This window comes from Zootoca vivipara, chromosome 2 (genome assembly GCF_963506605.1).
Source record: "Zootoca vivipara chromosome 2, rZooViv1.1, whole genome shotgun sequence".
Classification (NCBI taxonomy): domain Eukaryota; kingdom Metazoa; phylum Chordata; class Lepidosauria; order Squamata; family Lacertidae; genus Zootoca; species Zootoca vivipara.
The window spans coordinates 20,308,698-20,323,113 of record NC_083277.1 but is presented as its reverse complement, the minus strand read 5'-3'; the positions used below and the strand labels follow the sequence as shown (position 1 = coordinate 20,323,113).

Sequence of the window (14,416 nt, the reverse complement as noted above, 5' to 3'; positions counted from 1 at the left end):
ATAAGAGTCTTTCGGCTGCATTTCACACACACACACACACGCCAATATGACAACAGAGAGGCAACAGTGAATAGTGCATTGAAGGCAGAAGGTCCTAGGTGCAACCTCTGATTTCTCTAATGAATGTCCCTCAAGAGACCAGGAATGACCTCTGTCCAAAACCTTGGGAAGCCACTGCTAGTCATCACAAGGTAGTATTGGAATTTTGCTTTAAAGAGGGCAACTGCTGCTACTGTTCACCAAGAGGAAAAGAAAAGGAGCAAACAGAAAGAGAGAGAGAGATGCCCAGCCAACTAAGAGCTACAGGAAAAAGAAAGAATGTCTGTATCACACACCAGGTAACTTGACAACACAACTAGTGTCTGTGAAAGATGTATCCACTTCCTCTCCCTTCAGGACTTCGCCGCCCACGTTCAGCTTCACAATAATTTCATGAGCATTCTGCTTCCAGTCCAGCAGCAGGTCTAGGAAACAAAAGGGTGGGTGGAGGGTAAACACAATATGTCAGTCTCTCACTTGCTGATCCAGAAGTGCAAAGTGCCAGAGTGACCTGCTAGCTCATGACTATGAGAGTTCAGGACTTGAAGCAGAGTTAGTAACAGAGTGTAAGTTTGCAGCACTCCTACACTATCATAACCAACACAGAAATCGTTGCCACGCAGGATGGTAGGAAGACAGCGACCAAAACTCTTCTTAAACAGATCACATGAAAATGTGGAGGATATTCAACAGTGGCAACAAGCCATCGCAGCCAAAGGTACATTCTCAGTATTGAAAAATAGTGTGTTACTGCATTGTATTAGCAGCTGGTGGAATACAGTAACTTAAGCATAAGCTGTGAGTCAATAAGCTGTTCACGGTTCACGTCAGCCATGAAGTGACCAGGTGGCCCTAGGTAAGCCATTATCTCTGAACCTCAGGTCTGTAGCACAGGAAAAGCAATACTGGCTAACACTGTGCAGGACAGTTATGAGGGTTATGGAAAACATGTATGTGAATCACTTTGAACACTCTAAAGTGCTATATATATATTTCACGTACGTGCGTATGAGATGCTGGAAATTAATGAGATGAATTATCACCAGTACGCCCCATTTGTAATCTGCCCTGACTGCAACCTACCCTATAGCAACTGTCAGTTATTATTTATTTACACTTTTAAACAAAAAGATCTCAAGGTGGTTCACATAGGGAGACGTGGCTTAAAAATGAGTTTCAATAAAGTTGTCTCAGCAGGGATGGGCTTTCACACATAGGCCTTGAACTAAGGACCAGACTCCCTCCCCTTAGGCCTGATTATCTATGCCAGTTCTGGGTGTCTTGAGGAGCAACACCCTCATTGGAGGAGAGTCTGTTCTCTTCCAAGAATCCTCACTTGGGGCATGTTGTGAGATGCAGGTGCCCTCTTCCCTTGCAAATGTCCGTGGCGGTTCTCAGGACGACAGGGTGCTGAGGTGGCAGGCTCACTGGCATGACCCTGTCTGGCAATTCTTGAGCTCTCCTGCACTCCCCACTCAAAAGCGGAGAGGAATATGGCTGAACACCCATCCCTTCCATGGGAACAGAAAGACACAGACATGCTTGAGGCAGCGGTAGCTGATGCTCTCCTGTGACGTAACTACCATGCCCTCTGCTGGCGAAGGGCTGATCTTACCGTGTGCTTCTCATGCCTCAAATGGGCCAGCATCAAGGTCGTTCCCTCCTTTTGTTCTTTATGGTAGTCAAGGTCCCGCTTCTTTCGTCACGCTACCTTGGCAGCTTGTTAGGCTGTTAGATTTACACAGCTTTGTTAAGATCGCTTGTTAAAGAAGCAACCCTCAGGCCTGAAAAGGAGTGGGGCAGCCACACAATGCAGACAGGCGGGTCAAGGATAAATAAGGTGGCTCAGTACTAGTGCCCCCTGAAGTCATGCACCCCTGCGACTTACCCTCCTCCGACTCCCTCTGCCAATTGGGCTCTACCAGCGCCAGGCCAGGGAAAGGCTCTAGTGATCAAAGAAACATAGAAGAGGTGTGTTGCTTTGCCATGAGCCGCTGCTCACTGCATCTGCACAATGTACCTCTCTGCTGCTCCTCACTTTGGAAAAGGTCCTCCACAGGTTAAAGCTTACTTCTTGTTTTTTAATCACCACAGTCCTGCTTCCTGGATAAGGAACTTGCACACAACGAAGACGAAGGCCAACGGCAGCAACACGTAGAGGACGGTAACAAACCAAACAAGGCTTATGAAATTGTCCATTGTTGTGGTTTGCCTGGCCTGCAGCAACAGGTGCCATGTCACCTCTTCGTCAATGCATGCAGGAAAGAGGTCGGTGTAATATTTGCACAGGGATTTGCAGGGTGGCATCCCCTGAAACCCTCCCCTTTGGCTCAGGTCAGGTCTTCACCTGCCCCACACCTGATGTGCTGTATGAAATCGGATGTAGCGTAGGTGGGTGTGGGTTGACTGAAGTGGACTTGCGGACCAAATGGGTAGGTTTGGCAGGCCCAATTAGTTCTGTGGATCAGAGGTTCCCCACCCCAGCTCTCTACATACAAATAGCAAGGCTTCCCTCACCAGCAATTGCTGCATTAGATTATTGAGAATCCCAGCTTTCACTTTCAAAAGGATATTCTGGGCTTCAAAACTGCAGGTATAAGATTAAAAAAGGAAATGCATTTTCTACCAAAAAACAACAACCAACAACAGACCACCACCTCTGGAACGGCACGAATTGGGTGCACCTGCTCTCCCACCAGAAACTTCATTAAGGCCCCCCGTTCCTTCCCCACAAGTCCCTTTCCTTATATACTATTTTAGTAGTTTGCAAATAAAAAAATGCCTTATTATGGTCTCAGCCTGACTCACTGTAGAGACTTCTTTCGAGATTAAACAGTATTGTTGGCCTAGATTCCACTGGCCTAATGATTTTATTCCAAGGACATGACCTTGGAGAATTTAGTGCTTCAGGTTGTGTGGAATTTTGGAAGGTGAATGTGAAGTGCAACACCCCCATGACGTTTGGCAAATGATAAATACTCATGGGGAATAGTCCTCATTTTTAACCCTATAGAACCAGGGGAGAGGCTGACTGGAGGTGGATCCTTCCGTCAAGCATGAGCCTGTGAGAAGGGGCACATATCTACAGAGGCAGAGTTTAGACACTTGGGACATGCCTCTGTGTGTGGAAATTTCCTGGCAATTTCAGCAATCCAGGAAAGTGAAAGTGGCGAAAACAGGGAAAGGTTCCCTATTTACTCCTGGCTGACAACCAAATCTGCATAGCTGGAGAAGGCTTGAAACATGAGAGGGAGGTTGCTAAGTAAGTGGGGAAGATAGATGAATGTGCTTGATATATTGCCATATTTAAAGAGACAGGCAATCCTTAGGCCTTTCTTCACAGCAAGTTGGCCATTATGCCTTCCACCTTAAGTTCAGCCTTGATTCACTGAATTAGGTGTGGTAGGATTCTGTGGAGAGGCAGAGGAACCAGAGACCAAATAGCAAACACGCGCTGGATTATGGAGAAAGCTAGAGAGTTCCAGAAAAACATCTACTTCTGCTTCATTGACTATGCAAAAGCCTTTGACTGTGTCGACCACAGCAAACTATGGCAAGTTCTTAAAGAAATGGGAGCGCCTGATCACCTCATCTGTCTCCTGAGAAATCTCTATGTGGGACAAGAAGCTACAGTTAGAACTGGATATGGAAGAACTGATTGGTTCAAAATTGGGAAAGGAGTACGACAAGGTTGTATATTGTCTCCCTGCTTATTTAACTTATATGCAGAATTCATCATGCGAAAGGCTGGACTAGATGAATCCCAAGCCGGAATTAAGATTGCCGGAAGAAATATCAACAACCTCAGATATGCAGATGACACAACTTTGATGGCAGAAAGTGAGGAGGAATTAAAGAACCTTTTAATGAGGGTGAAAGAGGAGAGCGCAAAATATGGTCTGAAGCTCAACATCAAAAAACCCAAGATCATGGCCACTGGTCCCATCACCTCCTGGCAAATAGAAGGGGAAGAAATGGAGGCAGTGAGAGATTTTACTTTCTTGGGCTCCTTGATCACTGCAGATGGTGGCAGCAGTCACAAAATTAAAAGACGCCTGCTTCTTGGGAGAAAAGCAATGACAAACCTAGACAGCATCTTAAAAAGCAGAGACATCACCTTGCCGACAAAGGTCCGTATAGTTAAAGCTATGGTTTTCCCAGTAGTCATGTATGGAAGTGAGAGCTGGACCATAAAGAAGGCTGATCGGCGAAGAATTGATGCTTTTGAATTAGGGTGCTGGAGGAGACTCTTGAGAGTCCCATGGACTGCAAGAAGATCAAACCTATCCATTCTGAAGGAAATCAGCCCTGAGTGCTCACTGGAAGGACAGATCGTGAAGCTGAGGCTCCAATACTTTGGCCACCTCATGAGAAGAGAAGACTCCCTGGAAAAGACCCTGATGCTGGGAAAGCTTGAGGGCACTAGGAGAAGGGGACGACAGAGGACGAGATGGTTGGACAGTGTTATCGAAGCTCCGAACATGAGTTTGACCAAACTGCGGGAGGCAGTGCAAGACAGGAGTGCCTGGCGTGCTCTGGTCCATGGGGTCACGAAGAGTCGGACACGACTAAACGACTAAACAACAACAACAGGATTCTGTGCAGAGAAAAGATATTAGAATGCCAAAAAAAGTCTGAACTCAGCGACTAAAGACAAACCATATGAACCTTTCTAAACTATGTCACTTTCTACAGAACTAATTTGCAGGTGGAGGTTAAGAGTGTGAATAAGGGGCAAGTATCACTCACTGCACAAAGTCACTGCTGGTGAAATAAACGTGCCAACTTTCAAGCTCCTCAATTCTTCTGTTTGGTAATTTGCAATTGTATATTCTACCTTGTGGAAAATTCTGTGTAAGTTAAGAGTCTGCTCTGCATGCTTCAACACAAGTTGGCTCAATGAAGGATTTCATTGCACCAAATATATTTTTCATATTCATCCAAAACCAGCATTGGTACTATTATCTATATTCTAAATACTTAATTTTTAATCACTTATCATGAAAAATGAACACTCTAGCTTGTTTCTTTATGGAAGAGAGAGCTACATATAAACAGCGATGCAAACCGAAATAATAATTTAAGATGGAAGTCACTAAACCAGCCTAAGCTGGCTGAACATCCAATTGCCGTAATAACCCAGTAAGAAGATTTACAGCAAGAGGAGTAGATGAATCATTGCTATGAGTTCTAATCTGCTCTTCCCCTAACTGAACTTATTATTAGAACAGTGGTGCTGTAAGGTAGCTTTTATCTAGACCAAAGAAAGGCAACTGTTAGCCTCAAGACCTGTTCTTTACACCACAGAAGGACAATAATTAGCAGCAGTAATAAGTTGGTGCGCTGCATGTTGCACCATGAGAGATAAGAGAATAATGTCAGCTACAATCAGCCACAATTAGTGGCAAGCTGCCTCTCCTTTAAGGAAGAGCTTCCTCAAAAACAGCAGCTCCAAGTATCACCAGCAGTATTACTTGAAATGTAACTGTTGTACATACGATAACGATTATTCCCTAACTAAGTTTACTGAAATTGTGTACATCATGGGTAGTTAAATTAAGGCCCCGGGGAGGGGCGGATTCAGCCCAATTGCCTTCTAAATCCGGCCCGCAGACAGTCTGGGAATCAGCTTGTTTTTACATGAGTGGAATAGTCTTTTTATTTAAAATGAATCTCTGGGTTATTTGTGGGGCCAGCCTGGTGTTTTCACATGAGTAGAATGTGTGCTTTTATTTAAAATGCACCTCTGGGTTATCTGTGAGGCATAGGAATTTGTTCATCCCCCCCCCCCAATATAGTTCGGCCACCCACAAGGTCTGAGGGACAGGGGACCTTGCTGAAAAAGTTTGCTGACCCCTGGTGTACATGGTCACTGGTGACACCTGTCCATGATCACAAGGATAGGAACAAAGGTGGAGCGGGGGGGGGGGGGAAGAGTCCTTTCTCTTATAAATATTTGGAGAGAGTGGAGGAGATAGTGAACGGAAAGGGATGTACTCGTTTTGCAAGCTGCCAGTGTCCAAGACTTCCACAATTTGCAAAACACTTGGATATGCAAGAGAGCATTAAGCAAGAAAAACAGCCCTTAAGGCTGCAACTTTGCACTGAACTCAGGGCACAGAAGCAGGCAGCTGGTTTTGGAACAGCGCATGGCAAAGCCTGAGTCATATTGTATCCTTCAAAAGAAACTGCCTTGAGCAACACTGTTAAGAGCTTGACTTTCTCTCTCTGCATTGGCTCCCTGACCCTTTCTAGCTTAATTTATAGCAGCTGACCATAGCACAAGGCTCTTCATCTTTTCTTCTCCTCCGTCTCCCAGACATACTCATCTTTTACGAGTCATCTTTAATCTTTGCTCCCTTTATCTACTGACACCACAGGTGGGCAACTAGTTATGTGGATTTCCCATAAAATTTTGAATCAGAAACCTCAAATTTGCATAAGGTGATTTTGTGTCAGAAATTATTCTGATCCCCTAGAGCAGGCATCCCCAAACTTTGGCCCTCCAGATGTTTTGGACTACAATTCCCATCTTCCCTGACCACTGGTCATGTTAGCTAAGGATCATGGGAGTTGTAGGCCAAAACATCTGGAGGGTCAAAGTTTGGGGATGCCTGCCCTAGAGAGTGATTCAATCTAGCATGTTTATTTGTATTTGGTAAACAAAATATATTTACATTTTTTTTGTCCCAATGAAAAATTATTCAACCTAAATTAATTAGAAGCGGAAATTGAAGCACCTAAGATGCTTTACATGTATATTGTGTAGAAAACATAGTTTTTTAAATTGTAATATTTCTTTAAAAAATAAAGTCATTAGCAGGCACACTTCCCTTATGTTGTTTAAATTTAAGAAAAAACAAAGATACTGAAAACTGTGGACTCACATCACAGTCTAGCAACCCGAACAACTGTGCATGATATGCTGACTTCCATAGTTTGCTAGGGATAATCTCCCAAAAAACATAAAGTACAATTTCAGAACTGTCAAGCTCGGCTAATATTGCCTTCGAAACTGGCACCCATACATTGTTGGTAATGAACTTATGAAATGGATACTTTCCCATAGAAAAATAAAGAAATGGACAATTTCTGCTTTCGAAAAAATTTCCACCTCACATTGCTGTGAGCAACTTGCAAGTTGCCTTACACGCTGGATTCACACTCCTTTCAGCACACCAATCAAATTTGGCAGGCTGCACAGAGCATGATTTGCATGAGAAAGGTGCACTGGGATGGCTCTCTAGGTTGCAGCTGTGCTCCCTTCAGTCCACCAGATTGTAAGCCCCTGTCTGTCAGCTGGGGTGTAGGGAGTGGCCAAATGGAATCACTGCCCACAACATGCTTGCCCCTCCCCCACCCCCAGCAGCTGATTGCTGTTGGTAAAAGCCAAAGAGCTTTTCCTGGACACAAGGAATGGGATCACTGTGGTCCTCTTGCTTGCCTCCTTTGGAGCTCTGTGTGCATTTGTGCGTGTGCATGTGAAAGTGTATGCCCCCTCATCCACTGCCCATCCCCAATGAATTATTATTATTATTATTATTATTATTATTATTATTATTATTTGTTTGTCTGTACCCTACCCATCTGACTGGGTTGCCCCAAATGTAGCATGTAGCTGTTGGAAGCAGTTTGCCTACTCCTGATTTACACCCGTGCCTCTGGTGCTGTGATCCTTTCTATTCTTGGAGCAATTTCCCCTTCTGCATTTGCCAAACCCAACTGAGCCCACCTTTTAGAGCTCTCTTCCTTTCTCACCTTTTCAGGAACGTCTTTCTTGGACAATATCAACACGCATACACCACACCTCCATGCCATCTGTTTGCTCTACTTTCACATTTAGTGCAGCCTATCATACTTGGGCTGTATATTCAAAAATCACACAACATGTAACACTTTGTCCTTCTCACTTCTTTAAGCAACTCTTAAAATTATGCTTGTTAAGAGTGGCTGAAGGGTGACTTAATTCCCTCAATGTGAGTTGTAGGTAGAGTGGGGATTCAAATTTATTACAACTGTGGCCATGACATCCACAACACACCTTTAAAGCACATTCTTCCCCAAGGAATCCTGGGAACTGTATTTACCCTGTACAGAGCTACGGTATTACTACTACTACTAATAATAATAATAATTTAATTTTTATACCATCCACTACCCTTAATAATAGTTCCAACGATTATTTGGGGAAAGCCATGTGTTTTAAATGTATGGTGTGGGTGTGACTTTGGAAACTGGCAGATGGCAATTACTCCTGATTAATTGACCAAGAGTCAAGTTATGGTCTTGTGAGCATAATTCAACTGTAAACATTTTGCGTAGAGACAGTGTCACAGCTGGGTTCTGTGTAGTACTTTCTGGAAAGTTTAGTGTACTTTGTGCACTGAACAAAAAGTATGTAACAGTAGAGGAACTTTACAAGTATTTTTCCAGCCCTGGTCACTAGGTGTCCTGAGTCCTTTTGAGCCTTAACTTAAGGTACTCCCTCCATTTGCTCTACAGTAACCAGCCTTTTGCACGTAGTTTCCAACCTTTCAATTGATCCAGCATACTTATACAAACATAGTATTTATACTGGATTTAAACATACAAGAAGCGTGCATGCACACGAAGCTCATACCAATGACAAACTTAGTTGGTCTCTAAGGTGCTACTGGAAGGAATTTTTTTTTAATTTTGTTTCGACTACCATAGAACAACATGGCTACCTACCTGTAATTTAAACATAGAGTAATAGGTACCTATAGCACAAAACCATACCTTTCTTTGAGTCACTGCCAACTGGTGGTCTCTCGCCTTCCTTATTCTCCTGATTGGCTCGGTCCTTCTGCTTCTTCTTACTGGTTGCATCTTCCACGCCCCGTGCTGCTCTTCTCTGGCCAGGGATGCTGGCACTGTTGGACATTTTCAGCCGTTTGGATGAGACAAACGGCCCGCCGGGGTCGGTGACAGAGTCTGGGTCAGGGGTGCGACGTTTTCTTCCCGAGCCAGCTATCTTGGCGATTCTTTGTGGTCAATCTCTCTGGCAAGGAACAAATGCCTGGGGGAGAAGAACACAATGGGTAAGGGTGGTAGAAGAGGAACGGCAAATACCTGTGCTGTCAGAAGCCTTACTGAAGTGCTGTGTATAATTTATATGTGTACACACACACATGCACACACACAGACACACACACTAAGACAGGGAAAGCCAGCACAAATATCTTTGCTTTGAAAAATGAATACAGTACTACTGATCGGAATGGGAAGCACTGCCCATTCAAGGAAGTGCCATTCAAGGCACGGTCTTATCTACACGAATTTTGAAATGAGGATTTTATTTTACATTGCATGACCACAGTCAAAATGTACCAGGCAATATTTCCGTAAGACAAAATGTCATCCTGGTGAGGATCTAGTTCTGCCAGAACAAATGGGTGGCTCAGTAGTCTGTCAAAGGCAGAGTGCTGTTATCTGATCCCTTTCCATTACTGGGTGCAATAGAAACAGCTGAGCACAAGACTGTTGATTTCCATGTGGGTTGTTGCTGCTTCAGAAACGATTATGATTCTCTGAATGGGCGCAAAAGCTAGTAAAAATTTCCTTTAAGTTATGGAGTTCCTGGGGCTTCCCAAAATCTACCAACACCCCTCCATTTGCTTGTCCATTTGAGTGCCTTGCATCTAAGAGGCCAGTTACAACTTAAATATTCATCACATCGTTACAGCAAAAGCAGCTCTCTGAAGAGGTAATCAGAGACACCCCTGCTTGTTACTGCCAGCCAGGGTGAGCAATACAGGCTCCCCACTGCACTCCACACAGCTACTGGCCAATTCCCTTTACCTGCTAGCCTGCCTGCCACTATCAGGTTAGCCACCTCAGAGACCTAAGCTGTCAAATACCAGTTTCACTCTCCGGCACCTGCCATGAACAAACAGGAAAAGGTTAGGCTGTCAGAAGGAAGCCAAAATTGAATGCTTTACTTTTTCAGATTCATCACCTGTCAATTCAGTTATAGAGAGCCTTAACATGGTCTTCCCCACTTATTGCCTCCTGGGCACAGTACAGTGAAGGTGAAGCCTAGGAACTCTTACTTGGAAATACCACCTAGGTTCAAGAAGTTAAATTTTAAGGATAACCACCTGCACAAAGGCCAGATTACGTATGTACCTCAAGAGAAGCATGACCTGAGCATCAAATATGAAACAGATCAGACAGGACTTTCCTTGCAAGAAGCACACAAATTCCCACCCAGGAAACAACATTTTTGAAGATGTAACCAGGCAATTACTTCAAATACCCTGGAGCACAAAGGGACAACAAATAGTCCACAACTGGCAGCCTTCATACGCAACACCAGGTCCCCTGAATCTCCAGTGAGCTCACTGAGCCACTACTTTGCCCTTCTGTCACCAGTATAATCGTGCTATATTTTGTTGCTCCTGGTGAGCTTAGTACTCCCCACCATTCACAGGCCCCAGCAAATTGGATTACACTCTGAATGTGAAGCATTACTAGGAAACATAGCAGTCAGGACTGAGGTACGCAGTAACAGTGACAGTCCCAAGTGGCAGACCTTAGAGAACATGGGCACCTCCAGATTTAGGGGGCCCTGGGCAAAGTGGTCCTCTGGTGGCACTCCTCCTCCATGGATGGGTCTGCTTGATTTACAACTGAGTTGCTGGATCTAGACACCATTTTGATTTCCTATAACACCCCCAATTCTGATCAGTGTAAGAAATTAGAATAGCCTAGACCCAGCTGCCCAGATAAGCCAGCTCTCTCTCTCTCTCTCTCTCTGTGTGTGTGTTTTTAAAGGAGGCTCCAGGGCACACATCAATGTACCGTATGCCTGGAAAATGGCCCAAGACGCCAGGTGAAAGCTGCCACACAACTTAGATGGAAAACTCCTACAGTACTCCAAAACTTTCCTACCAATGACAAAAGACCCTGCCATACTCAAAGAGTTTGCCTTTCCATGTGTTTTCTGACAGACAGTATACTACTGCCCATGATTAACCTTATATAAACTTTATATAAAAATATAGACTCATAGAAATGCTTGAGAATTTCAAAGGGCTCTTCCTCACCAAGAATTCTAATCTATCAACTCCGAGCCCAATTCAATCCTCCCAATAGCCAAGTATGAACAAGACAGAACACTCCATGAGTCAGAGCTCCCTTCCCATTACAGTGGTACCTCGGGTTACAGATGCTTTAGGTTACAGACGCTTCAGGTTATAGACTCCACTAACCCAGAAATAGTACCTCGGGTTAAGAACTTTGCTTCAGGATGAGAACAGAAATCACGTGGCGGCGGTGCAGCGACAGGCCCCATTAGCTAAAGTGGTACCTCAGGTTAAGAACGGACCTCCAAAACGAATTAAGTTCTTAACCCGAGGTACCACTGTAAACTTAAAGACACCCAAACCACTCCCAGCCAGGAGTCCATGACTCAGGTGTAAGCCTGAAATAAAATCATAGCCTCTAAGGCAGGCATCCCCAAACTGCGGCCCTCCAGATGTTTTGGCCTACAACTCCCATGATCCCTAGCTAACAGGACCAGTGGTCAGGGATGATGGGAATTGTAATCCAAAACATCTGGAGGGCCGAAGTTTGGGGATGCCTGCTCTAAGGCAATAGCTATGATGAAGAAGAATATGAGAAGTGTGAAAAGCTCCCCAAGTTTGAGCAACAAAGCGCACTTATATGCCACAGTTGGGAACATCTCTTCCTGAAAACACACTGCACAGGGCTGCATCATTACAGAAGGAACCAAGAACTAGCATCTGGCTCTTAAATGTGAATGCTGATCTGTTCTGAGTGTAAGGAACAACAACTGCTTTGAAATGGGTGGAGAGGGAAGAAGGCCTGGAGTTTCATCCAGGATTTATCTCTTCTACTAGGAGAGCCAGTCATCAGTAGGCACAGTACATTCTAGCCTGTAGAAGCTACTCCCATGGGATCCAGTTGTTACAAAGTCAGTGCAGCTGGATCCTGGTTTCCACCCCTCAGAGGACATAGCCTTTAGACCAGTGGTTCCCAAACTCTCCCCCCTCCCCCAAAGAGACTATTTAAAAATTGCTGAGATTCCTGGCAGACCACTGTTAAAAGTCCAAATTGTCAGCCATCACTACATCTTGTGGTGGCAAATTCCAGTGTTAACTATGCACTGTGAATAATACTTCCTTCTCAGAAACATCCAGCTTCTGGAATACACTAGAACATAACCAATAAACTCCCATTTCATCTTTAAAAAAAAACCTCTTCCACACCCACTTCCCTCTCCACATAAAATCATGTTTACATACAGTAATATGAAAATCTTTTGCAGTTAAGCCTGCCACAAAGCAGGACTGTCCCATAGATCCAGACCACAGTGTGCCTAGGCTGTGAACAAAGCTCAGCTACTGAGTCTTTCAAAATTTATTAAATTTATTATTGTAGGAACAAACAGCACTATTCAGTTACAGGTGACACACACACACACCAGAAACAAATTTGGAAAGCAGCAAAGAAGGAACTGCAGAAGAACAAGCCTTCTTAACTGAGCCATCCCCAAAGCAGTAGAACAAAATTTAGAGCCTTCATAAAGGTATCCCATGCTGCCTAAAACCAAGGATAGTCATATATGTTGATTTTGTATTCTTTCCATTCCTAATGTTTCCAACCTTAAATTCATTTATCCACATTGCCTTATCCATTTGCTAATTTTTTTTATCTAAAAAATTTTTCATGAAAATTCATCAGCTTTTTGGTTCAAATTTCTCATTCGTTTGCAATTCTGCTCAGATCAGTGGCAGATAAAACATTTGTATAGCCCATGGAAAAAAGGATTTCTCAAGGCCCATGTTGACCCATAGAAGGCTAGATTCAGGTAGGTAGCCATCTTGGTCTGATGCAGAAGGCTAGATTGCTTACAGATTTGAGGTATTTTTATTCTAGTCTTCAGCCAAAAAGGCTCTCTGAGTACTTTAGAAATATCAGTGAGAAGACGGCTCCTGCTCTCAGGCTCACAATCTAGTAGATGTAAAGTGTTTTAAGCACCCAGAAAATATATTAAACACCTGTTAATTGCTACTACATGGTTAACTTTGGCATCAATAAACCTTGTATTTATGATGGTACACCCCCCCAAAAAAACCTGAAATGTACTCCTAAAATAACTATCTTTTTTGAGCCCCTCAGCTGAGGTTGAGGTCTCATCTAAGTTGTTGTGGCACAGTTGGTTGCTATAACATTGCCTCTGGGCATCTGGTTGGCTGCGAGAGCTGTTCATCTCATGACACCAGCAACAAAGCAGCTACGCTATTTTCACTGCACTGACCTAACCAAGCCACTTTCTTTCCCACACTTTCGGACCTCTCCCTACTTCTCGCCAGTTGGCATGAACCGCATGCCACAATAATCTCCACCGCCTGCTTCTAGGAGTCTTTATTTGGAAAGAAGAGCAAAGGCAACTCCTTGGGTTTTGCAGCGCGCAACACCCACCCCCCACCCCGGCAACGCCTCCCGAGCTGATTTCAGAGAGTCAGCCCATGGCCTAGAAAGCCATATCCTTCAGCTCCACAATACACGCCTTATTTCAACGTGTATGAAAGTCTCCGGAGTGTGTGCGTGTGTGCGACTTGCACACTTGGGGACCCTGCTGAGTACAGGTGCCTCCGCCCACCTGCTTTTTGGCACCTGACAGCTTCCTACACGACAGGAAACAGGGGCTGCCACAAGCTCTCAGTCTCTGAGGTTACACACACACAGCACCTGCAGCAGCATGCAACGCACGGAAACAAGGCTGCAGCCCGGAGCAGCGCCAGGCCCAAGACCACGGGCCCTTTTTGCAGCCACTTCTTCGGTCCCTGTTGTAGGGGAAAGACCATGAGGGCCAAAAGGGGACCCATATGCACAGTGACAGCTCCTGGATCCCACCCCCAGCCGAAAAGGGTCACACCTGAGGGAAGCCAAAGGGGGGGGGGTTCTCCCCGCGACCAAGAGATGGGACACGACCCGGTCCCTCAAGACACTTATAAATCACCCCCCCCCCTACACACACACAAAAAAATACACGGATACACCCCCTCCCTCCTCAGTGACCCCCCCCGCACCTCGACGGAGGCCCCTCCCCCTCCCTCAGTGCTTACCACCCCGCCCCCCCGCCGCCGCCGCTCACCCTCCCGCTGACGGGCCCCGCCCTTGCGCACCTTCGCCCGCCGCCGCGGCTTCGCCTTCTCCGCCCCAACAGTCACTCGCCGCCCCCCTCCCCCACCCCGCCCGCAGCACGCACGCGCGCGCGCACACACGAGGGCCGCGGCAGCGACTCTCTCCCACCCCCGCGGTTTGTTTTGTTTCGAGCCGAAGTTCCGAGCTGCGTGGGGGTGGGGGTGGGAAGGGGAGAACTCAG

General features: G+C 45.3%; 1 protein-coding gene across 12 annotated transcripts in view; it reads right to left on the bottom strand.

Annotated features, from left to right (window-relative positions):
* USP19 (ubiquitin specific peptidase 19) overlaps window positions 1–14,416 on the bottom strand; it is a 40,575-nt gene extending 26,159 nt beyond the window's left edge. For 3 of the 12 annotated variants that reach the window (XM_035106853.2, XM_035106856.2, XM_035106858.2), the window contains exons 1-4: window positions 14,217–14,416; window positions 8,800–9,079; window positions 1,928–1,984; window positions 336–464 (exon numbers count right to left, since the gene is read on the bottom strand). In XM_035106853.2, the coding sequence (XP_034962744.2) occupies window positions 336–464; window positions 1,928–1,984; window positions 8,800–8,944 (331 nt within the window). In that variant the 5' untranslated portion in view covers window positions 8,945–9,079; window positions 14,217–14,416. The other 9 variants (XM_060271265.1, XM_060271266.1, XM_035106860.2 and 6 more) reach the window with 5 other exon arrangements.